The sequence below is a fragment of the Anoplopoma fimbria genome, chromosome 23 (assembly GCF_027596085.1).
Source record: "Anoplopoma fimbria isolate UVic2021 breed Golden Eagle Sablefish chromosome 23, Afim_UVic_2022, whole genome shotgun sequence".
NCBI classification, from domain to species: Eukaryota; Metazoa; Chordata; class Actinopteri; order Perciformes; family Anoplopomatidae; genus Anoplopoma; species Anoplopoma fimbria.
In genome coordinates this window covers 11,335,310-11,360,651 of record NC_072471.1, presented here as the reverse complement: position 1 = coordinate 11,360,651, position 25,342 = coordinate 11,335,310, and the positions used below count along the sequence as shown (strand labels likewise).

The following is a 25,342-nucleotide window of genomic DNA, read 5'->3' as shown; positions in this document are numbered from 1 at the left end:
AGAGGAGAAAATTATTTATTACAAGCGTCTTTACATCATAAAGCATTTATCTGGTTATGTCAGAGCAAGGGTAGTGAACAGTTCAGCTGAATATAGATAATGCAGGTGTTACTGACATTCCTATCATAGTTTGTACACCAATAGCATTGCAGAATATATGTTAAAGACATTGTTACAGAGTAACATGGCACTTTACTGTGAAGAGCACAGTTATGAAGTGGCACCTTCTTTGTTTCTCAAGAAATAATAACGAGGTCTGTTTGTTTACCATTACAACTGCTATTTTTATATATCATACACTTAACAGAAACGATTCTTAAAACCACGGATATAAAAATACCAGTATTAAAATCTTAACTTAGTATATACATTATCATTTGTACTATTATGCATTAAATAATTTTTTGGTTTGCTTATTTTCTACTTTATCAACCCCTGTTCAATGTGTAGCCACTTTAATGCAAAACAATATATTGCTGCAAAACTTTTAATTGACCGTTACAAAAAAAACAAAACGTTATTGCAAATTCTGCAACGAAAGAAAAAGTCGCTACTCTGCCCACTCTGTCTTAAGAAAGGCTTCCAAATTAACCAGTACAAACATGTTAGTGCTAAAATTCAATAAGACCCAGTATATGGGGTACATTTGCACTTACACACACACAAAAAAGATTTTCTGACTATATGTTTCACAGATTTGGGCGAGAAATATGATATGCATTTTGAACGTCTGTTAGGGCATAATATGTAGTCTGTGCAGATGGTGTGCTTCAAACTACCTTTCTAAACCAAGATTTGATCCATCATATAATCAGAAAATCTGACTTTATTGCTTAGTGTAGTGCAGGTTATAATGTAAATGCACTCTGAGCTGTTAAGAGATGATACAGTTTTTGGAGCGGTGGCTTTTTCTGCGACCAGTCTGTGAGCCATGGCTCTGGGGGGAGAGGGCTGTAACCCTAGTAGGGTAGTCCTCAGCGTAGTAGCGCCCAGCCGCTCGAGGCTGAGGGATTGGCTGGCCCAGGAAATAGCCTTCCTCCTCAGAGTCTGATGATGAGGAAGAGCAGGTGGAACAACAGTCATCCTCATCTCTGTAGAGATCCAAGAAATGCTCAACGCGTGGGTCTCCTTGGGCTGAGCCCTGAAGCATATAGTCAGATTGGGTTTGGGAGTAGGCCAAGGGTAGTCTGTGTGCAGGATGCTGTAGGAGCATGGCTCCACATGGAGGGTTTACCAGACCCTGCTGCTGGGGCTCGTACGGCCTCTGAGCTTTCTCCAAAGGCATCATGTGAAGGTTGTTGTCCGAGCGGGTTTTGCGGCTCCTGTGTTGCCGGCCTTGCCGGTGGTTGTGCTGCCTGCTGCGCCCATGGTGGCTAGTTGGGCGGCTTCTCTCTCCGCCCATCTCGTCTGGGCAATATGCCCTCCGCTGTGGCTTCTCACTCATAGGATGCTTTCTAATATTGACGTCAAATCCATCATTATATCCATTGTCCACAGTGTCCTCTGAGAACTTGACCATCTGAGGGGGCCTGGACTGGGACTTGCTCCTCCTCAGAGCTGGGGCATGGACAAAGGAGGGAGGGAGGCCTTCCAAATTTGGGGACAATGAGAGGTGTCCTCCTGGTGTGCCTCCTCTCCTTGACAATGCTACCTCCTCATCTCCCTTCTCCATGTTAAGGTTTAGAGAGTTGGCACTGTGGTGAAGATGAGATGAATTAAAGGTTCCCATATTGCTCATCTTCTCGCAGTCATCTGCTGCTGAAGGATCCTGTAGGGCGAGTGTGTAGACTATAGGTCTATCCCTGCCATCTCCATCCACTGATGCACCTAAAAAGAGCAAGCAGAAGAGTTTTGAACAGCTGTTCAATAGAAGAAAAAAGCATTTTTTTTCTACTGAACACATGCAACCAACAGTATCCTTACCAGTGATGTTTGAGAGCGCAAGGGAGTCCATGGAGTCACCAGCACCCTGCTCCGCTTTCCTAAGCTCATCAGCGATGCACTCAAGGGAATCGTCATACCACTGCCGGGTGTCTGGCCAGAAGGCCCGTCTGCCTGTTCCAGACTGGTCCTGATCCTGGTCTGACTCCAGCTCTTGGATCTTTCTGGCACTGGCAGGTCCTGGATGACTCCCATAGGCTGAGTCTCCCAACCCATCCTGGGACTGGGCCCAGTACATTTCAGGTAGGTGCTTCTTGCTCATCAGCCCAGGGCTAAGGCTGTTGGCACGGGATTGATTGGAAGTCTGGCTCTGGGTGGGACTAGCAGGGGTAGGAAAGGAGGCGCTAACCCCCATAGATGTAGAATCAGGCTTAAGCCAGGGGTCAGAGACACTCATTAGCCTGTTTCTTTCGCTGCTAGGGCTGGGAGATATTAGTGATGGCTGCTGAAGTTGGTTTAACATCCCGCGATCACCAAACTTGAGAAGGAGCTGAGTCATATAGTCCTCATGCTGGGCCCACTCCTCTGGATCCTCCTCTCCACCAGCATCCTGCTCCTCCCGCTCCCTCCAGAACCTCTCCTCCTCCAGGCCTAGACGGGCCATCTTGCGCCCTACGATACCAACGTCGAAATCAGCATCTCCATCTCTATCGCCATCTCCCCCTCCATTTCCAAACTTATAATCAACCGAAGGTACAGCGGCAGGGGGGTCAAACAGCTGTGACTGTGTCCACTGCTCGGCAGGCCTGCTGCTCTTCCCCATGCGCACACTGCGCCGTGATTCACGTGACCGGGCAGACTGGAAGGCGGAATCAGACGAGTCAGATGCATGAATGTCTTCTCCCTGGCTGCAGGCCTTTGAGCAATAGATGCGACCCTGCTTTGGCAGGAAGGGACAGCCAAGCAAGGATGTTTTGCACTGGGCACAACAGAAGCACTTGTCCGCAGCATGCCAGTGCACACCTTCATAGGTCATCTGGGCATGGTCAACACCTAAAAGATTGTAGGACGGATAGAAAAGGAGCATACTATTAGGTATCATACTTCTACGCATGTAGTCAAAGAAATACATCAGCGAGATCTCGTGTTTCACCTTGATTATAAGGATTAAGTTCTTTATCCTAATCCCAAGAGAAACAAATAAACCAGCACCATACAAAAATAACTCACCAATGTTTTCACCACAGGCCTCACAGTACTCTGCATACAGTGACTCGAAGCAGCCAGTACAGTAGGGACGGCCATCTTTCATGATGTAGCGCTGCCCCCCTAGCATTGTCTCGCACTCAAAACAGGCAAAGTGCTTCATGTGCCAGTGACGACCCTCTGCTTCAGTGCACTCATCCGCAAAGATGATCTAAAGGGAAACGCACATACCGCTGTTAGTTCTGTGGAACTCTTTGGACTTGGTGCTGGTAATGCCATGGTTCATTGTAAAACATCAAGTGGGTCGTGTGGCGACTTCTGCGCCTTACCTCGTCACAAGAAGAGCATCGTGGTTTGAGAAGCTCAGCATGGTGTCTCCCGCAGAGGATCTTGCCATTTTGGTGGAAATATATCAGATCCACCAGCAGCTCTTGGCAGGTGGCGCACACAAAGCATGCTGGGTGCCAGCAGGGTCCCGGCCCCGCTCTGGAGGCAAAAATTGCCATCTCCCCTCCATTGATGCCTCCATCACACTGAAAATCAAACACAAACAACAGCTGATTCATGAGATTTATATTTCAAGCATTTTAATTCTTTTTTTTCAAAGGGGCTTATAACCCTTAGGGGTTCATCATTGAGTCCATGACCGTTCTTAATATGCATTAATAATTAATCTGGTGCTAAGTATGTTACATTGAGAGTGAAACCCTGGAGATATACAGAGACAATCACATACAGCAAAGACATTTAAAAATAGATGTGTGGTACAGTTGATGCTTGTGACACATAAGGAATGCAACATAAACAAAAAAAGATTTAGGAGATAACTATTCAAAATATATCACATATCTGCTGATGTTTCAATTGCAGAGCTGCTAAAACAAAGAAGGCCAAACAACAGGTGATCATACTGCAAGAGCCAAAGGAATATGATCCATTCAAAACACATTGGGGATCCTACAGTGATGACAATCATACTACAAATACAGCAACGGTTGTTACCATGCACAGTTTAACTAACTCTTTTTTAAATCCTTGATAATCCAACCCCATGTCTTCGTGATAAGAATTATTTGTGTTAACATGGAGGCAGATGCAAAATAACAATTCAAAAGTGAATGGGATGACTTTGGAGCAATACATTGATACATCTTAGACTCCTATCATAACTTATTTTGCAATAAAGGTTCTGGGACAAATGGAAACTCAAATTAACTAATTAATTTCTTTATTTCCCCCTTGGTATAAAGTAATCAAATATTCATGGGGTGTTGCTGAGGAATTGGACAGCATTTTTGTCCCATAAGCTTAAACCGAATACACTGGCCTTGGTCCTGAGTCCAAAGATCGTATGACTCAACAGAGATCGGAAGAGCATGCCTGAACGTGCAGTCGCGAGTCTTTATATAACCCAGCAGAGCTATGAGACACCCATAGACAACTATGGGATAGCATGCCCAGCTGTTAACCATTATTGCCAGGGTGGACACATGGGGGCCTCGGATACTGGGGTGTTGTGTGTCACCACCAGGGAAACTGGAGCCTGACAAAGTGCGAATGTACACATCTTCGTGATTTATCCTTTTGAATACATAAGCATGTGCAGTCTGTGTACGTCCACATGTGTTGAGGACAAGTCACAGGGTGGTTGTGTGTTTGCAGAGAATATATCGATACACATGCATGCTCAGTATGTCTGAGAATGTGTGTGTCCGTTGAGTTTCCTATGACATTTCAGTGTGTGTGTGACCTTGCATCACTGTGGTAGCATCTGTGTTTGAGTGATGACAGACTTCATCTGCCTGTCCGGGGGATTTAATATGGCTAGCCTGCTTTAGCTGGAAGAGGATGTGGTTTACTCAATGATCAGGGCTCAATTTCCCAGAAGCCACATAACACTAATATTTATGTTTGTTGCATTGAAAGGAAGCTATTCCGGAATGGGATTAAGGACAGCTTGAATGACACTTAGTGTTTTGTTTAAATACCCAAATCAAAAGAAGGAAACAGAGGTCCAGTTTTAGGATTTTGTTTCCGATGCTTTGTTTGTTCATAGTTCGCTATGACTTCAACCAGCATGTCTAGAGCCAGATGTCTCTTTTTCCCTGAAAGCCAAGTTTCCCTTAACCAGCTGTTTGAAAAATAGCTTGGATTCCTAAAAACTTTGGACCTTCCACACAAAGGATAAAGGCGATACTTTGCTTTTACAGTACATGCTTATATAATACTGTTTATGTATTTAATAGACTAAACAATTTCTGTTTTACCAGTGAATCTAAAACTTTGTTCAAGGGTCAACAGATGCAGAAACATGCCGACTCTTTACCAGAATAAGTCTTAAAACCAGCTGCATGTACTGAGCTGAGTATTATACCAGTTGATGTGGAATAATGTGGTGCATATTGTGACTTGTCTGGAAAAAAGTAGGATTTTTAAGACTATATGCATGAATTACTTGTTAACCTGTAAATTATTTTGCAGTGTGTCATGCTGAGATATAGATGGGCGGCAGGAAACTTGTCAAATTCCTCATGAGGAACTGGCTTCTCCGCTTGGCTTGAGCGTGAGCCTCCCAATTTCCCTGCTTCCTCTCTCGCCCTAATTAGGAGGTTTATGTCCATGATTAAAACCATCGCATTAGCCAATCAGGACTTTGCCTCTGGCTGCTACGCGTTGGGATGGTGGGTGTTAGCCGATAGTGATATAAATAACTTAAGACCCAAAGGTTGGTTTCCTCCTATATTACCTTATGGCTACATACACTAAATGACTCAAGTCCACGTGTGAATATGCATAGTGTGTGTTCTCGCTGGTATCCACGTGTGGCACCTACATGTTCACAACGGGTGTGGTGCAGAGCTCGGGGCAGGATCTTGGGTGTTCCTCTCCCCAGTGCCTCCCTCTTCCTCTGGGCACTGAACATGTGGATCTCCCTCTTTTCTTCCTCCGTCAGAGTATGGCAGTAACGCACCTGCAAGAAAGAAAGATAGAGATGAGTGGAGTTAACAAAGTAAAAGCACAGAAAGGAAGATTTTAGCACTCCCACTCATTGCTGATGATGGTTCAGCTTTCATCTTTGCGTGCACCTTTGGGAAAATATATGACATGCAGTCAATAAGAGGCTGGAAAAAAGGGTTTAATTAAAGCTAATTCCCCTGAAGGCTGTGTTGAAAGGATGGCGTGAGCACCAGACAAACCCTTCCTCTGTGTTTAGAGATGGTGATGATGGCCCGGATAAAAGACCAAGAGTATCCTAACAACTAGCTCGGCTGTTCTCTAAACAACAGTAAACGATGCCTGTGTGTGAGCTCCACACACTCACTGTCTCTCCCTTTTGCACACATACACACAACACACACTGAGTGCTTATCCCTTCGAACCACAGTTACGCTAGGAATCTTCCGGCAGTTTGCTCCCTCATCCATCAGGTCTGCCGACAAACATCATAAAACCGCACAATCAAACACTGTGTGTGTTGAGTGTTACTATTGTGTATCTCCCATGTGTGCATACAGAGACCACCTCCGTCAGTAGCCCCCCCCCCCCCATCCTCCTCGTGCCTCCCCTCTGGTGATAACCCCTCTGCCATATCTCCTAATGTAAACTCTTTTAACACAGATGTGAAAGGAGTGCTGTTTACACACCATAAAGCTATTATACAGAAGAAGAGGCTGGCATGTGCTTTACTGTCAAAAGAAGTGCTGCATTCCCTCAACAGATGAGGGAATGCAGCCATTGTTTTAGTTTTACAAGAAGGGATTAGAAAGATTGTTAAGACCCGACTTAGCTGTTGCTTTATAGTTTAGTAAGGGCATGTTATATTTTGACATTTCTTATTGTCAATTTTATACCAAATTAATACAATTTGTATATATTTCTTTTGTCTCGAGGTCATGTTTCTCATTTAACAAAAACTTAAATGTTCTTTAAAGGTAAAGGAGTAAGAGATCTATGAAAGCTTTAACTGATAAAATATGGCATTTCAGTCTAAATGAAAGTGCCAGACACATTTCAGACCAAAGTTTAGCTTAGTTCTAGTTCACAAAATGAACTTGACTCCTTACTCTCATTCATCCATCCCTCAGCTGCAATATGTCTGATGCATTGATTAAATTTTCACAAAATTTATAAGAAGAACTACAAGCTCTAAGATTCTCAGAGGGGCCATATAGGAGCTTTTATAAGTCATAACAAGTTGGCATGTCTGTTTGACCACACACCCCCATCACTGTCTCTCTCTAACTATCTTTACCTCGTTGTCATGCGGCGGCAGCTGGTAGAGGAGCTGTCGGATCCTTTGCTTCTCTCCGGGGCTGTTGACGTACGGCACCTTTTCCTCTGGCAGACAGGAGAAATACATCTGGACCTGCGGATTAAGACAGATGAACGAACATTAGAGGAATTAAAACATTTACATAATGTCCGCTGATATGTAGCTTTGTTCTGTACACTAGGAGTATTATACTCATAGAGTTTGAAGGGCCCTCTGTTGTCATTTTCTTTCCATTATACCATCAGTTAGATAGTCCACATATATGAGAGAGAATTTTGCAGCCGGAGGCCAGCAGTGTTAACAGTATGCTTGAGGAGAGGCAGATTTGAGGGCAGCTGGATATCAGTGCAGAATGACTGCTGCTATATGTGTCCTTTTATTCAGTGATACTGGTGGGCAAACATGTCAACCTCAATCCAGTTACAGGCGTCTGACTGTGACATCTTTCCACACACAAGAGACTGCAAGGGATTGGAAATGTTACGGGCTAATTCACGCTGACAGGGGAAAAGGAAACATTGACAAAATTCTGTAGGTGACGTGTTCATTTCCATGACAATATATGGAAATATATTGGAGGCAGCAAACACTTTCTGACTGAGATGTGCTGAACATGTGTATCTTAAATACAATGAATGTGAAAAAAAATCCATAGCCAGATGTTGGGCTTTAGCATGCGGCATTACTAATCTAAGCCTTAATATGGCTTAGAGAACAGAAAGTCTGCACACATTACCTTACTTCAACTCAAACCCAATGCTGTGAACAACCATGTTTATACTCTCATCCTCTGAAGTAAAATTGAACCACCAAACAGACAAAGAGCGGGGGTCATTTAAGTAATTCAAGTAATTTTGGAGGAAAGATGTAAATGGGTCCTACCTGCTCAGGCCTGAGTCCCGGTGGCACCCACGCATACTCCTCCAGCGCACATCCAGAGTCGTCATCTGAGGTGGAGCTCCTCTGGAAGCCCACAGATATTTTCCCCATCTTGCCCCCCGTACGAGGCTCCATATCCGGGCCTCGAGGAGAAGGGCGCTCCCCTCTTTCGCTGCGCTCCAGGTTCATCACACACGGGCGCTGTGGATAAAAAAGTGAGAACATACCTTTCATTATTGTGAATTTCTTTGTTTATACCTCCTCTGTTTAATTATACCCAAACCTCAGGCTTCTACCTTGCCACTTCTTGTCACTGGCTGGGTTACTGCTGATTTAAGTCTTTTTGCACTTATTGTAAATTCCTCTGTCCTCAGTCAATTAGTTTTAATCTCTAAATTTCTCAACAAGATTATTCTTTTTTTTCCCAGCAGTATTTTAAGGGTTGAAAGAGAACAAAGTTTTTCTGTAACGTATCACGCCATCCTTTCCCAATTCAACCACTTGAGTCACACTCAAGAAAACTAATCTGTTATTTTCCATCCCATTAGTGTAGTATGTCATAACTCCTTTGTTTATCCATTACAGAATCATGCTTGATAAAGTACCTCAAATACTTCTTGTCCACCTTCAAAGGGAGGTTAAGACAAATTTAGGATGATTTATTAAGGAAAAACAATTGGAGGCCTTTTCCAGTGTGGTGTACTTATTCAACAACCAACCATACAGCCTTACAGTACTTACAAAGGTACAACGGTACATTCTTTTTCAACTAGAATTATACCGCTATGCGTGATGCAACAGATATCTCCAGCTGTTATCCACTAAACATCTGTTGCTCTTATCCACTTTGCGACAACGTACTGAAGGTTGTGAAGCATGTGTAAGCAGCACATTGTACTGAGGTGGAGATTTATTTGCACTATGGCTTGATTTGCTGTATTGCTACCCCTTGATCTATGATCAGGAAAAACAAAACAAGTAATGTGGCAATAATAATCTTCCAAAAATCAAATCATCAATCTGCATGTGTCCACTCAGACTGCTGGAGCCTGAATCCACTTTCAGCAGCTTTTTTTCTTAATCTTTACAAGCTGATAACAGTTGGACTGTTACATGAATAGGGATTAATCAGTCTCGTCACTGTGTCTCATGCCTTCAGCAGTAGCCCTCTTATCTCAGCAGTCATGTTCTTCAGAGCCCCCTCGGCCTGATAACAGCACTTTGGTCTCAAGGTGTTGAAAAGGCCACTTGTGATTTGCTTTGCTCTGCCTCTTTGACATGCAAATATGTACAAGAATAGAACTTGTTTGGGTGAAAACTGTCGGAAACTTAACACAGGCCCTCAAAACTGTATGTAGGTTTGATCTTTGACACGACAGCAGCACTTTGAGGGACATTAGGATCTTGATGGCTTCTATTGATAAAACTTTATACCTGTTAGCTGTGACTGTAGAGCAGTCATTAAAATTCATTTGGATTTATGCTGTTATACTGAGGGACTTTAAAGCAAAATAAGCATATAGAGCAATAACTTTTTCATAGCCCGAATTGCACATTCAAAGTGGAATTCGCAGATGCCAACATTATGACAAACTTGAGTTTATTTTACAGTAAATCTTGCAAGAAAAGAGTCAAATAAAATATTATTCTGGGGCAAGGAAAAATTATAGACCTTTCCTTTTTTCTGAGCTCTCATCTAATAATTTCTGTACAGTGATTTATCAGATACAAAATATGTAAATATAAAATTGAAATCCTTTGATTGAAGATTATGGAAGTACTTCAACACCTCTCTACGTCATAAATAGAAGTCAGAGATCACGCCCCATTCCTTCTTTTCCTTTAAAAATGTATGATAATGTATTGATCCTCTAAAGAATGATTATCTTACTTGTACCCCCTCCAAAGGTCACAGGTCGATTGAAACTAAACTCACGAGACAAACGCTGTTGTTGTGCAGCCCCATCCTCATAGAAATGTCACCTCTGTCCTCTCAGCTCACCCTCAAGGCCTCCAATGCCAAGCTGTTTAGTCAAAAGTAACAAGACTAGGGAAATATTAGCATGGCCTCAATTAGCATACAGTTGAAAGAAGCCCAGGGCCTCTAAACACTGAATTTACAGATTAGAAATGCTGTTAAAAGTCGAACCAAAGCTCTTATCACAGAACAAGGGGGTATTTGACTGTTGCTTTGTTGTTCAGTGACTAATCTATCAGGTTTTATGGTATGATAGATAATGTTATCACCCAGAAGCTTTTCTTGACCTGTTCTGCTTTATCTCGACTAACCTAGTTCAGACCACAACGTTCTGCAATTAGATGGAGTACATGTTTTAGCCACAATCTTAGTGGCACAATGTTAGTTTGTGGGACCTAATTGTGTAAGAATATGGGGCCATTAATGCAACATGTGACACCCAAAGCCACAGGGCCACCCAGCATCACCACAGACATAAACAACATGGGAGCCGTCACATTTTACAAACTTGCAGTGACTAGAGTGATTGTTTTGTGTTCATATTAGCGTGATATTGCAAAATCCCGTTTGACATGTTTGGAAAGGAATGTACGAAACACTGTCAAAACATCTCCTTATCCATTTCTTTGGTATTCGATCATTTCGAAGGTTACATATTCCTTGTTCTATCTGGCAAAAAATAAATAAAACAAGAAATCCTCCATTTTGAAAAGCTAAAACCAGATAATCTGATCTATGCTGCTATAGTTTGGTGCCCTGGTATCTTTTCTCCGCTGCCCTTCAGCTCTCCTGCCGCTCACCCCAGAAGTTACGGGGGAAAAGGTGACTGCGGATTCCTGAGCCAATGCACATTGCAACTCACATTACACCATGCCACCCGTTGGCAATAAAAACAATGGCTGTCTTTGTCAAAAAAATTTAAAAAAATGTCCAACCATTCCTCCTCTAACCTGTGCCACGGTGGAGACGTGACAGGAGAAGGTTAAAGGGGCGAGAAAGGGAAAATCTTTGAAAAAGGCATTTAAAGAGTCACAACATTGGGTCTGTGTAAACACAGGCCAGATGTAGCCGACTAATGGTTAATCATGTGTACCTCCCCCACTAAACCGACACTTTTAAAGGGGCCCTCCATCGCAGAGGAATGAGTTAGTCAAACACGTGCGATTTTCAAATGAACACAACCCTGGGCAAACTAAAGGAATACATCCTTATTTACTGACTTTAACACATGTGTATCAAATTCTCTCAGTGAGGAGATATTTGTTAAAATATCAAATCGGTAGAGCATTCACAGCTTTGGTAACCTGTGGTTAACTCAAATGACAGATATGGAGATGTTGAGCGCTTGCTGAGACCAAAACAGTAAAAAAAAAAAAGAAAAACAGAGTGAAGCCTATTTTTCTAAACGTCATAGGATTTACTTTAGGAAAACCATTAAATTGTGGAGTTCAAAGGCCGAGGTCATCACTCTTTGACTGGCAAAGAGTGTTATTTTAAGGCCAAATGGGTGTCAGGGGGTACCCGGGAGACTTAACACAGTTTGAGTGAGACCACCTGCACAGACACACATTGACTGTGTATATGTCTATACACACTACACATACATCCCAGACTATAACAAGAATAGAGATTATACTCACATCCAAGATCACTTCTCTCACGCACAAATAATTTTTAATTTGGAGCAAAGCTTAAGCTTTCAACACTTCAGGCGATGCTGTAAAACCAAGGAAATCTCCCACAATCCATTGCATGCCTCCTCATCAACAGATCTAAGTTATGGTCCAAGCCTTTTCCACAGCAGAGCAGCAAAAGTTCTCTTCATTCAACATAATCCTTCTGCATTATGCAAGTTTCAGCTCATCTATTTTCCTCTCACCTCCAGGGAAAGCATCTCACTTTCCACCTTCGCATAAAGCCCTCATTCACTTACACAATCCCCCTGGTCACACGGTTGCTCCAACTCCTGCTACATGTCTGCAGCATCAAGCTCAACGGATCCACACTCTAATCAGATCCAGATCCCACTCAGCCAGGAAGTATTCCCCCAACGGCTCAGGCTTTTTGAAAGTCAATGTCAGCAATGAGGGGGCTGCCAGGGGTTTGAAAAGACGAGGCTTTCACTCACTCCGCAGCTGGGGAGCAGCTCCTTCAGCTATCCAAAATTTCGAGGGTCCAAAGAGCAAAGGAGGAGGGCAGAGAGGGGACGTCTCTATCTGGAGTGTCTCTGATCCCTGTGAGTGTGTGGGAGTGAGTGGATGTATGTGTGTGTTGGTGTGTGCTCTTGGGGCAGCCAAGCCTTAGTCGGCCCCTCCCTCATTCCTCCCCTCCAGAGCAAATCGCCTGTCACTGCACTTCAATCACACACACACACACACACACACACACACACACACACACACACACACACACACACACACACACACACACACACACACACACACACACACTTCACAGTCAACACCCCACCTATCTCTACACCCCCTTCCTCCACCAGAGTGACATCAAGCCCTCCACCCAGCCCCCCAACTCGGCTGCAGGATTCCTGAGAGCCAGATGACATGTCCACTCTACTCTCACACTCTTTCTCTTTGCCTTTTTTTTTCAGTCAGTCTGATTCTTTCTAAAGATTTTTGTTCTACAAGCCAGACAACTCACTGGCTTATCAAAATTAGTAAAGGCTGATTAATATCAAAGTTAATGTCAAACCCATCTTTTTACTTTCAGAATAAAATAAGGGTTTGACTTCCTTTTTGAAAAGAAATAATGCAAGTAACTACATAGTTGCACTCTCACTGTCATTAAATGCATTCAGGGGTCATCAAGTTTAATGTATCTCATGTCATTTGCTCCAATAATGTCACATTTATTTATAGTCTGCTGCTGATTAGATCATGTGGCTATGCATGTGATTGTAAAGGGTTGCACCATATGCTATTTGATGACAATTAAGCCTTGTTTTAGAAAATGGCTAACAGCACAAAACTGTGGAAAATGATGAAACTTTTAAACGGTAAACCTATAACTGATTTTTCTTTAGCAACTTGGTGACAACAGAAAGAGTTGAGATAGTATGGTTGACTTTGTCTTTCTGCTGTTTGGTGCTGGACTGGTAGCATACGGTGTTTGTGTTAATTTGTTTGCCAACATATTACCACTATGAGAAACGGCTCTCCCTAAATTAGAGGTACTGAATTATTTAAAAGGAGCTGATCATTTTTTCCCCCCCAAAATTAATTAAAAAACTAATTTCTTCTTGAGGGCTTCCTAGTTAAATATTGACTGTGCTTCCTCCCAAGCCAGCCTCATCCATCTCAGGAAATTCTCACGCTGGGGATCTGTCTGTTCACCCCGTCACTGGTACCGCCGCCCCCTTCCTAATTTAGAGATCTGAATGAGTGAGAGAAGAGGGGTCCCCTCTCCTCATCTCTCACTTCAGCCAATCACAATGACGTTATTGTCAAAGAGCACTTCGGTCAGGAAACTCCTGACAATCCGGCAGAACTAGAAGTGAAGAGTATTGTTCTCAAATAAGATATCCACCATGTGAAAAATGGGACACCAGCCTTATAAATTATAAGATGTGAAATGTTGCTCAAAACCAGTGCAGACTACAAAATACAAACAACTCACTTGATATGCCTGGGGAAGTTTGTTGTCGTTTATTTGAACGAGTTCTGCACCATCCGTCATTGTGGAAGGCTGAGAAGCAGCAACGGCTGCATTTAAAGGGCCTAAAATGACAAATGAGTTTACTCAATTGTCCAGCAGACAAAGACACCCTGTCCCTTGACAACCCCACAAAGTGACTTGCAGAGAGGGCAACAGAGCTGTTTGTCACATGCCAAAATACCTGCTACAAATGAGGAATAGCTCCGTTAGATTGCTAGCTTAGCAAAGTGAGAAATACTCTATGTGCATAGAGATGGGATTGTCAATGTGCTTCACCGACACATATTTGAAATCGTGTGAGAGGATAGAGAGAAGCTTGGCAGACCTGTCAGCGGGTAAACCTTTCAGGAAAGCTCTCAAGTTTTCCAGGGGTCCTGGCGGCGCTCTGCGAAAGCCACTTCTCATTTAACCCTCGGAAAGATGTGCATTGAGTTTCCCGAGATATTTATCTGGATACACATTGCAAAAAGCTCTCTAAATCATATTTGGCCCTGGGCTTGTGGCCAAAGACTGGTGGTCCTTTAGAAAACCAGAGGACAGTTGACCTCACCGTCTCCTCTACTTCCTTTGTGAAGAGAGGGTTCAGCAAGTATCTGAAGTTCATTGGATTCATTGGCTTATAAATGTGCAGGATTACAATTTAGCTTAAAAGGCCTCTGTCTTCTGTCCTTACCTTTGCAAAATAAACTGAGGTTTTAAATGGGTCTTAGTCATTATAAGGCAAAGCAGCCATGTATCAGCACTCTGCAAAGCCAGTGGACATGTGCTTAATGGATGATACTCTGGTCTCATTCACATGCCCAAGGCTGATGAGCAGGAACTAATAAATGGAGGGTTTATGCAGTGACCTTTGACCCAAAGTCGCTGCTTACAAATATAAACGTATGATGCAGACATAGTGAATAAGCACAAATGTGCAGTTTCACCAGAGCTACAACTGCTTTAGATGTGACATTTTTTAATGTTGAAAATAGGCAAGTGCTCTGCTTTATTCAAAATGATATCACTTGACTGGCAGCTTCACATTTCACACGCAGCTATTTGAGACGGATAGATCTACCCACAATGATACTAGGGAAAAACACTGACATTGATGGAAAATGAATCTGATTTTATTCTTTGGTAGATATTTAGTATCATTTGGTCTAACATTGAGCCAACTAAAGTTGGATGGAGTTTGGACAGAAACCTTTCGACCAAGTCTCTCAAAGGACTTTCTGAGCAGTTCTTCTTTCTTTGGCAAAAGCTTTGGACTGGGGTTCTGACAAGATCTAGTGGCTTGCTATATACTTGAAATCCAAGACCAAGTCTAGACTGCACATACCCGGCACGCTTACTCACTCCTTCTGTCTGAACATTTCAGCTATCTACTGGAATAGAACTCAACTGGTAATTTGGCCCTTTCTTAACCTTTATTGTGCTAAGTAGACTTGCTCTCTTCTGCATTTTCTTTTATAACCGTCATTCACACCTGGACTCCACTACCACTACTCTGTTTCATCCCCAGGAGGCAAGAGGGGGTTTAACTGATCCTTTAGAATGCAAATATCAGTGTTGACGTCCCCCTGTTTGTTCAAAACAGAAATCAACAAGGACAGTGACATGTCTCAACTTGTTGCAGGACAGTTCATCAGAAAACACGTAGACCATTCCTTATGTTAAAGTAGCGTGACATGCAAATACCAGATGAAATATATAAGATTGTGCAAATAGCTCTCCCACACAGGATTAAAACCAACATAGGCGTTGAATGTTGCAAAAGTTTTCAGCACGATTATTATATTCAATGGCATTTTTCAGGGCTACGCCACATATAATTCTGTTAAATGTAAGGGTGTGTAAGTTATGGTTAAGTTATAAATTATTAGTAATTAAATATAATTTGTATGAAAATACTATTCATAATCCCTGTCCAACCAGCTTGAAAAGGCTAGTGTATGCTTGAAATGAATACATTTGTAAGAACATTTGTCCCAGCAAGTATAAAATCACAAATGTTTAAAGATCTTCTCAACAATCAGCCATCACAAAGAGGGAAGAGACCCAATGAACTGTACAAACAGTGTATACTTTTGTCTCCTCATACTTACTCATTATGTTAGCTGCAAGATTAAATCTTGAAAAAGTTCTTAACACAACAAGTAACACTGCTGAACCAAAGCTGACAAGCCCAGGCAAAAAAATAAAAAATCACAATGCATTTCTAACTTCTTTCGAATGAAGACATGGCATTTTAGTCCTGTGTATAGCTCTGTTTCATAGCGACTTATTTGTTGTCAATATATATCTACACCAACTCCCACCAGACAAATCTTTCTACATGTAGCTTTCCAGATAAAGACACCAGTATCCAGACTATCTATTTCTGATTCTAATCAGCAATGTCCTGCATACAAAGGCCATTTGCATAACGGCTGACAAACCAGCTCACGCAAATATCTGCTTCACAAAAAGACCTCCCATCCACGTCTCAATTCACATCCATTATGAGGCCCCAATCAGCCCCATTGACGCCGACAGACGCCTCTCAGCAGCCTTTCACACCAGGAAATGGATCTTTAGACCTCGCTAACAAGGCCCACCAGCTAAACTCGCTGCTGCATATCAGGTCTGTTGTAGTGCTGCTTAGTGGTCTTGCCAGTTCGGTGTTAATATTCCCTGACATCCCCCCGCCCGAGTGAGATTTAAGTTTCTGTCATAAAACCCTCTGCTGAGATATGTTAACCACTGCAGGGTGTTGCCCGCACACCTTTGGGACAACAGGAGCTGTAAAATGCAGGAAGTTGTCAAGTAACTGTGACAGGAGCTTAGGTAGGGATTGGTTTGGGAAGCTTCTGTTAAGATTCTTCTTGTTCAGACCTTGACTTAAACCATTTATGAGTAAAAAGCGAAGTTGGAAGTCCATTATTTATGTTGATCTACTTTTGGGGATCGCAGTGCTATTGTATGGAAGATAATTAATCTTAATGACTTTGGTGATCCCTGACTATTACTCTATTCACATCATGAGATATTGTGTGACATGACACTACTTCTCTCAACTATTGGATGTATTGCCACAAAAATGAGGAACTGGAATTCCTCATGACCTTAGTGTTTTTAGATTTAAAGTTAAAAGCTCTATCTATCGGGTCTAAATCCTAAATTTACGACCAAGTAACTGCAAAATTTATGGCATTCCCATGAGACTCAGCTGGGCTCTGTGTTAATTCCTGCTAATTAGCTAATGATAGCATGACACATTGTCATTGTGAGCATGTTAGCATGCTGGCGTTAGTTTTACAAGCGAGCTCCTTGCTTAGACAGGAAACCTTTTGACATGGACCAGTGTTTGCGATCTCACACAAGATCAATAAATCTATCTGCTTAGGGGCGTATGAAACTAGAGCTTACTTCAGTCACCAGCTTGCATTTAACAGATGCGATGAAATGTTCTATTCATTCGCTTCCAAAAGAGTAGGCATCACATTTTAGATAAATCGTTGCAAAATGAAAATAATTGCTGCTTCAATGCAGCTTCTGTTCAGCCTTAAATGTGTATCTGTCAATCTTTATTGTGCTTTTGGTTCTGCCTATATCCCTGCGTATGTATCCCATTATTCTGAACTTTGAGGGGATTTTCTGTAAATCCCTGCACTACTCACAGGCTGATTAGAGTATGTTGAGGCATTATGCTATTTCAGGGCTAAATAGGGTTGTCAAAAACAGTGCAGAGGCGTCTCCAGTTCATATCTAGTGGTGAGTTATTCATTAATATAATTTGTTTCCATGAATTGGCAAGGTCTGCCTCACGTAAGCAGCTTAATACGAGTCATTACCTGACTCTGACGGCATGCAAGTCCTTGATGGCCCCTGAAGGCTAAAATATCTTGCCAAGCCGAAATATTATCTTGGATACGAAGTGTTTCATCAGGCAACTGGGTTATACAGTATATCCACTGTGTAAAAACATTTGCGAATAGATGAAGGCATTTATTGCTTTGCATTTCAAAATAATGGAAACGAAGGTCTCAGAGTAGCTGGTCATGTTTTCAATGATATGCAAAGACGTGCAGCCATATATTGTACCTGCGAAATCTAATGCAGTCTTGTTTCTTTATTCTGAATTTTGCAACACTTGTGAAGCTCCTGTATTGTGCTCTTAACAATGAATAGAAATAAAAAAAAGACAGCAATGTAAAACAGTATCACTCTCAACATACCACTGTGTGACAATCCTCTATAATACCAACTCATTTGCATAAAATATTTGCACAAACCTTTAATACCTATTGGGAAACAAAAGGAATCTCCTGTCAATGTAGTTCAGTGTGTGTGTGTGTGTGTGTGTGTGTGTGTGTGTGTGTGTGTGTGTGTGTGTGTGTGTGTGTGTGTGTGTGTGTGTGTGGGTGTGTCTAAAAGAAAGAGACAACTTGTTTTATGTCTTGCGCATCTAATCCAACACTAATTTGATATTGGAAAGAGTTGCATTCCTTCTTTATTAAAACCAGAGGTCGTGTTAACCAACAAAAGGACTGCGTGTGTTTGTTGGAAGCATCTTAATAAAATCTCAGGCTGCTGCGATCACATCGCCTCACATACAAAGACCAGAAGAGAAAGAACAGGCAGATATTTATAAGTGGAACAGCGGTTAGCGATAGCTTGACGATAGAATGGAAACATTTTAAAAAAACATTTGTCTTGTTCTTGTTGACAGGAAATATATGCGTACCACTGCAGATTTGCTATACTTAATTGGTTAAAAAATAAAAATAAAACAAAAATAAAAGATAGACGAGCATGAAATATTCCAGCTGCTCTGGAGACACAAACAAACTGTTATATCACCGATGTAACTGAGCTTGATGGTAGCCAACAGATCACAACCAAAGATAAGAAACCAGTTTCTCTATTTACTTTTAACAGCAAAATAAAAGTGAAACACTCCAGCTGCACTAAATAAACTGTTTTCATTTTTTTTAAGTGGCCTTAACGATACTTTGAACAAAGCATAATGCAGCATTATTATTGCCGTAATATGCAACCCTTCTATTAATCTAAGGATCAATCTGTCTGACTACAGTGTGTCGCATGTCACATTCAGCCAAAAGAAACAGATAAGTGGGGGCTTTTAATGAGCCGTGTCACTCGAACTAGATGGGAGCATTTCTTAAAAATAACAAATTCATAAAAACAGAAGAGAAATGAAGAGGGGGAAGCAAATGTAAATCAGTGACGTGATGACATATCATGCAAGACAAGCAGCTTAATTGCATCACATTTAGTATGGGAGAGCTGTTTGTCTTTGTCTTTGTGTGTGTGTGTGTGTGTGTGTGTGTGTGTGTGTGTGTGTGTGTGTGTGTGTGTGTGTGTGTGTGTGTGTGTGTGTGTGTGTGTGTGTGTGTGTGTGTGTGTGAGGATCCTACATGAGTTTTGCATAAGAGATAGATGTAGGCCAGGGATTGGGGTTGTGTACACAGAGGCTTAATGACAGAACCCTGGAGGGATGGTGCATCACTCAAGCGGAACAGACAAAGACACACACACATACACGCACACACACACACACACATAAAACGGCTGTGTATTACACAACCAGTGCCCTTACTTTCCCATAATTGAGCATTGGAAACACAACAAGAGCTGGGAACGGCAGGTTTGACCAAGTTCCCCGCCCCAGACACTTTTTGTCACACTCATTGCCGCAGTTTGGCCTACATGAGCTGGCACCATTCTCAAGGCAGCACTGTGTCGGAGAAGGGTGTGTGTGTGAAACCATATAGCCTTTAGCTCCAATAGGCGATTCCCAAGGGCGCTTTTTTGTTTTGCTTTATATGGGTTACTGAGCCAGCGATAGAAATGAGACGGAAAACAAAACAACTGAGTGATATCAGCCTAGCTCAGCACGGTAACATTTTGGTGGTGAGTTTGGAATGCCACGAGGGCGACAGATATCGAGGTTGTGTGTCATATGAAAGTTGCTTTGAGCGCCGTGCTTTAAATGAACTCAGTATCACAGGGAAAGTGGCGTGACTGGTAATTTGCGGGCTGTTTGTCCCCCCTCCCCTCCCAGGGACTGTGGTTGAATTTGGCCAGGCAGCCGCTGTTGGCATTCCACACTGACCCTCGAGTAGCGGGCCTGAGGTTCATGGGTAAACAGACAAACCGTTTGGTGGGCTTGCTGTGTAATTTTGGAGCCCGTCTTACCCTCTCCCTGTCTCTCTCTCTCTCTCCTTCGACCTCCCCCCTTGTTTTTTCCTCTCAGCCAGCCATATCCTCAGTCGGCCTCTCTGTTAATTCAGACCTACCTGACAGTTCTGACTAAAACCTTCTGGGTTTACTATCTGTCCTGCTCGGCGACTAGCTCAGCTCTCTAAACACACTCTGAAGACTAATCTGCAACAGATGGGAGACCGACCGGAGGAAGTAGTATAAAAGGATATACAGCATATTTGTACCCCTCTAAACCAAACGATAGGGTTTCAGCGAAGTTCCAAGCAAAGCCGGAGGAGGGCTGTAATGATGTGCACAGCGGCGGCTCCCAGGGGCTTAACTGGACATATTACTTGGAGATATAAGCTGTCCATCCGCAACCAGATGTCTGAAAGGCCCTGAGGGGGATTCACGAGAGCTGTTTCTGACGGGAACATGCAGACACACTCATTCGCACACTTACATATATGTGTAAAGTACCGAATGAATTAAAATGTATTGAAAGAAGGAAATGATACATACATAAACAAGCCCACACATGTAGGATTTCACGGTTGGCTGGTTAGAGATAATAAACGCCTTAGCCCCCAGTTTACTGTCTGGTTTTTGGGGTCATTAGTGTAAACACAAAAGACATTTATTTACCACCACATTAATGCAAGTGGCAATTTAAGCTCCCGTTCTCAGGCAGAAAAAAGAAACGGATGCATCTCACAGCGCTGAGACCTAGACAGCTGTCAAATCACTGTTTGTACTGGTTTTGCGACAAGTACTTGGAAAGCCCCGAGCTTTCATTAGCTAACCACTACTGGTGAATATCTGTTACATTCTCCCTTTCTTGGAGATTAAATTGTCCTAGCTGAAGGATACACTGCTGTTTGATTACTTGCCATAGAACACAGAGGCAGTTGGGGGCTTGTTAATGGGTGGAGGGGCTATATTAGAGGAAAGTGTTCCTCTTAAAAGGAAGTGCAGGCTTTTCTTTGAGGAGTACATACTAGTATTTACAGAGCAACATAAGCATTCATTTGGAGTTGTGTTTTTAGCCATAGCTTGCAATTTAACAAATGGAAGTTCAGTTTTCAGTCTTCTTTTAGCTCTGTTTTGGTCTCCACCAACTCCTGAGGAAAATATTAGCTTTTTAGTTGCTAAATGTTCCACTATGATCTCCAGTTTAGTGCTTACAGTGAGTTTTTATAGCTTTTTGTAGCTGAAAACAGCTGCCTGGTGACTATGAGAGTGCTGAGAGTGGACCAAAATAAAAAACAATCCTCTCTGGATTTGACACTTAGATTTGCCCCTTTAACATTTTATGTCATTCCATTACTTGTTATTAAAAATAATACTTTTATAGCCGTTTTAATGGCCATTTCATGCTGGAATCAGGACTCACGTGAGTGTTGAAGAAAATGTGCAGCTTTTGGCAAATTTGGTGAGAATCCTGTAATTTTCCCTAGCCTCACTTACTCAGCCTTTATCACAAATAGCCATTTCCTGACTCTGAGTGGCATCTGATTGGATGGAGACACAAACGAGCTGGTTTTCCTTTGGGACGGTGTGAGGCAAGATGGAGATAAAATGACAGATAGGACATGTCCCCAGAGACTTCTGCAGAGACAGGCGGCCACCCAACAGCAGACGGTTTACATAAATATGAAATTGTGCAACTTCACATTTGTCACAAAGCTTCAAAATTGTCCTCCTCATTTACTTGTCTTTATTAAAGCAGAATGACAATGATTAGTCAGTGGAAAAAACAGAGTTAGATTCATGTGAACATCCTGTGCCATCTGATGCTTCATGCATATTAGAGGAGAGGTGAAGTGGTAGGAGGAAGAAAAAGAGCAGGCTGTCCCTAATTAGACCAGAATTGAGACATTCTGCTCAGGAGCTCGCCTTAGCCTCAGGAACACACTGTCCAACACATGAGACCAATTTAAAAAGGGACGGCAGGAGTTTAACCATGTTTTCCTGATGCAAGCACATAAACTTTGATCCCGGAATCACATATAATGAGTTTCTCTGTATATCCCTTTTGGATATCTATGACCAAATATAATTACATTGTTTTTGACCTGGTTCTGTCTATTTTTAGCCAACAATTGCTCACTAATGGCTTTCTGCATCTGTTGTCCACAATATACTTTATTTTATGCCAAAATGAGTGGGCGTCACTTACATTTTAGGACATTTTTCTAAATATATTCTTTGCATGATGCAAACAGTTGCAAGTTATTCCGTTTTGAAGGAACAAGACTATGTTTTTACAACATCATTGTTCAATGTGAAACATTTTTCTCCAAAATGTCAGCTTTTTACTTCCAACACTGGGGTTGTTTTCGGTTCTTTGGCGATACATTTTTGACATTATCCCATGGATTTAGAAAGGGCGGCCCTTTATCTGAGCTGAAAAAATGTACCCACCAAACATCAGACTGTGGAGAATCATCATGGCAATTGGAATTAGGAGGTTTTCACATCATAACAGCAATATTGTACTAGTGATGTATCACCCAACAAACCAGAATCTGTTATGGAGACCTTTAATGTTTTTCCCAATCAAAAACAAAACTGGAAGCTATCATTTGTGTTCTGCCTCAGGGTGGTCATTTGACGAGGAATAATTACGTGGTTGTTGCGCAGCAATCTTGTCTTCCTATACGAGACTGTGCTTCTATCTATACTGTTATCCTTTACTTGGGCTTTAAAGCCTTTTAATTATTATCATCTAATAGTCATCACCTTTAATGTCTCCCTAACTACTGTGACTGGCGACTGGCAAGGTGTGTCTGGGCAGGTGTGTGTATCTGTGTGTGCTAGTGGCTTTAATCATCATCAAATAGAGCTGTGTGTATAGGTAATTAAGTTGGTGCCAAATCGACTCTCACTCGCAGCACGAGGCAGGAACTCTCAACAACACCTCAGCGTTGCATCGCTTAGCAAGTGCTGCGGGCAACTTTATTTCATGCAAGTTTTAACACAGAGTCCATTACTCAGTGTCTGATATTCTTCTAAGTGCTGGATTACTTTTCCTCCCCACAAGCTGACCATAATACCAGGCTTGTGGAGCCAATGCGGCCTACAGGGTTTGGTCTGTAACCACTCAATGAGCACAAGGATCACGACTGGTGTTCGCACATGAAGGACCGCCGTCCTAACCCCCACACACACATTTACACAGCGCACCCTTCACATCCCTCAGCCTAGCCATGGTTTATGGCTACTGTAGGCCAATATACACACACAGTATTAGTCTGTCTTTATAGTGCAATATTTCCTTTAACATGAACAACCTGATGGACACAAAACCTGAACAGACATTTTCATAACATGTGAAAATGCACGTTGGGCTGCAACTAATTTATTGTTTTTCTTTTCAACTGATATCTTGATTCATTGTATAGTCTATTAAATGTGATAAAACCCAGCTGTGACCAGGGAATGTTTTGCTTGGTGAAGGTTGGTTCCAGAACTGTTTGCAATCTCCCATTGCACCAGTGATAATGCTGCTGATAACTGGTATAAAGGCATGGTTCCCATGTAAAATTCATAATATAACTGTGAGACTTGCTTAATCTCTGTTCTTCCAAGAAAGTTGTTTGTCCGTTTCACATTGTTCGCTGTTCTGCTTCTCCTGCTCCGGGATTGGTCCTTTGCTCTTTGGCCCTTCACACACATCTACAGGGGATAGCTGCTTGGCAGGCATGTGTGTGCGCGTGTGTGAGCGAGTGTGTGTTTTCTGAGGTTTGGAATGATTTACACAACCCCACGCTCGATTAATTCCAGTATGACAGCACAAACTTGCCTTTGTGTACACACGTTGGTCCGAGGTATTAGGCTGACAGAGACAGCACAGACAGAACTGTGTTGACTTACTAATACATGGAGATCGCAGAAACACAGAAAAACACACTTTACATACCCATGTTTGTTTCTTATTGCTTCCATTCATGTAGTCCAATGCCAATCTGTGCTGAAAACCCTGGCACACAAGCAAGTTATCTGCTATCTGCACGTTCCCCCTTGTATATACTATTCGTGCATGTTTAGAATATTTTGCACTGTAAAAGCAAGAAACTGCTCTAAAACACCATATTCATCATGAGAAGGGGAAATGCATTATTAATAGGTAACCAGGGATTTGAGTTACCTGCTATCCATTAAGAAGTTGCAGAATGTATCTCAATGTTGTTTTTAAATGGCAAAAATCACCTTTTGGATTGAGTCTCTTTAGCTTCAAACCAAAAAAAAAGGGTGAAACACGACACATCTGAAGCTCTTCAAACCGCTTTACTGCAGTGATCAGATGAGGTGTTTCAGCTGAGGAGCCAATGGCTCTAAATCGAGAACACCCTTTGGTTGCTGAGCAAAGAGGTTTTCCAGGAGAGTGTCCAACAATATCAAAACAATCTCCAGGCTGGATTTCCTCTCTGGCACTCAAACCCCACTGGAGAATGAGAATCTGGGTTGCATGTGAGAAAATGAAGAACTGTAGGATGACGGCTAATCGCGAGACATTGCTCTGAAAAATGAGTCTGTCAATTTATAAAATTGTCTACAAACAAACTGTCAGCAGGGGCCTCAAAAAAGCTTTGCAGCTAAAAAAGTCAAGGATGCATTCATGATCCGTCCAGCTCTGCTGCCAACGCTAGGCTCATAATGGTATGACGGTACACGTCCAGTCATTCTCTGTATTGAAACCTCAGAGGTCCTCTCCTCAAGATCTGCTTCACATCCTCTCATATGAATCACATCATCCTCAACATTTTCCTCCTCCTTTTGCTTTGACATGTTTAAACTAAATAAACCTTCTCACCCTGGCTCTCATTTGTTAAACAAGCAAAAATGTTATACCAAACTTCGCCATGAACTGAAGGACACAAACGCCAGTGATTGTTTGGGAAGTACTCTTATTTGCTTCTCTTGAGTTAGATGAAAATAGTGATATCCCTCTTGTATGGTAAATATGAAGCTAGAGCCCAATGTAAACTTAATCGGCCTACCAGCACCTCTAAAGCTCACTTACTAATAACTTATATCTTCTTTGTTTAGTTCATAATACAACCAAAGTATAAAAACGTCAACTTGTGATTTTATGATAATTTGTCAGACTATTGTTTTGGCAGTGTAGTGACTTCCTATAATCTCAGCTGGTTGCCTAGTGAAGGTGGGGGCCACGGAGATGACAAGACTCCAGACTTGTTTCGATTAAATGAACGAGATTTAACAAGTTAATTACAGTGAGCGTTGTAGCCGTTGAA

The 25,342-nt window shown here is 42.2% G+C and overlaps 1 protein-coding gene across 1 annotated transcript in view; it reads right to left on the bottom strand.

Moving 5' to 3' along the window:
- Positions 1–9: 9 nt before the first annotated feature.
- Positions 10–25,342, bottom strand: part of prickle1b (prickle homolog 1b) — a 27,203-nt gene continuing 1,870 nt past the window's right edge. The window contains exons 2-8 of the mRNA XM_054624585.1: positions 8,243–8,440; positions 7,340–7,453; positions 5,921–6,058; positions 3,417–3,620; positions 3,112–3,298; positions 1,924–2,934; positions 10–1,827 (exon numbers count right to left, since the gene is read on the bottom strand). Of these exons, the coding sequence (XP_054480560.1) occupies positions 875–1,827; positions 1,924–2,934; positions 3,112–3,298; positions 3,417–3,620; positions 5,921–6,058; positions 7,340–7,453; positions 8,243–8,428 (2,793 nt within the window). The 5' untranslated portion in view covers positions 8,429–8,440 and the 3' untranslated portion in view covers positions 10–874. The remainder of the gene's footprint in view (positions 1,828–1,923; positions 2,935–3,111; positions 3,299–3,416; positions 3,621–5,920; positions 6,059–7,339; positions 7,454–8,242; positions 8,441–25,342) is intronic.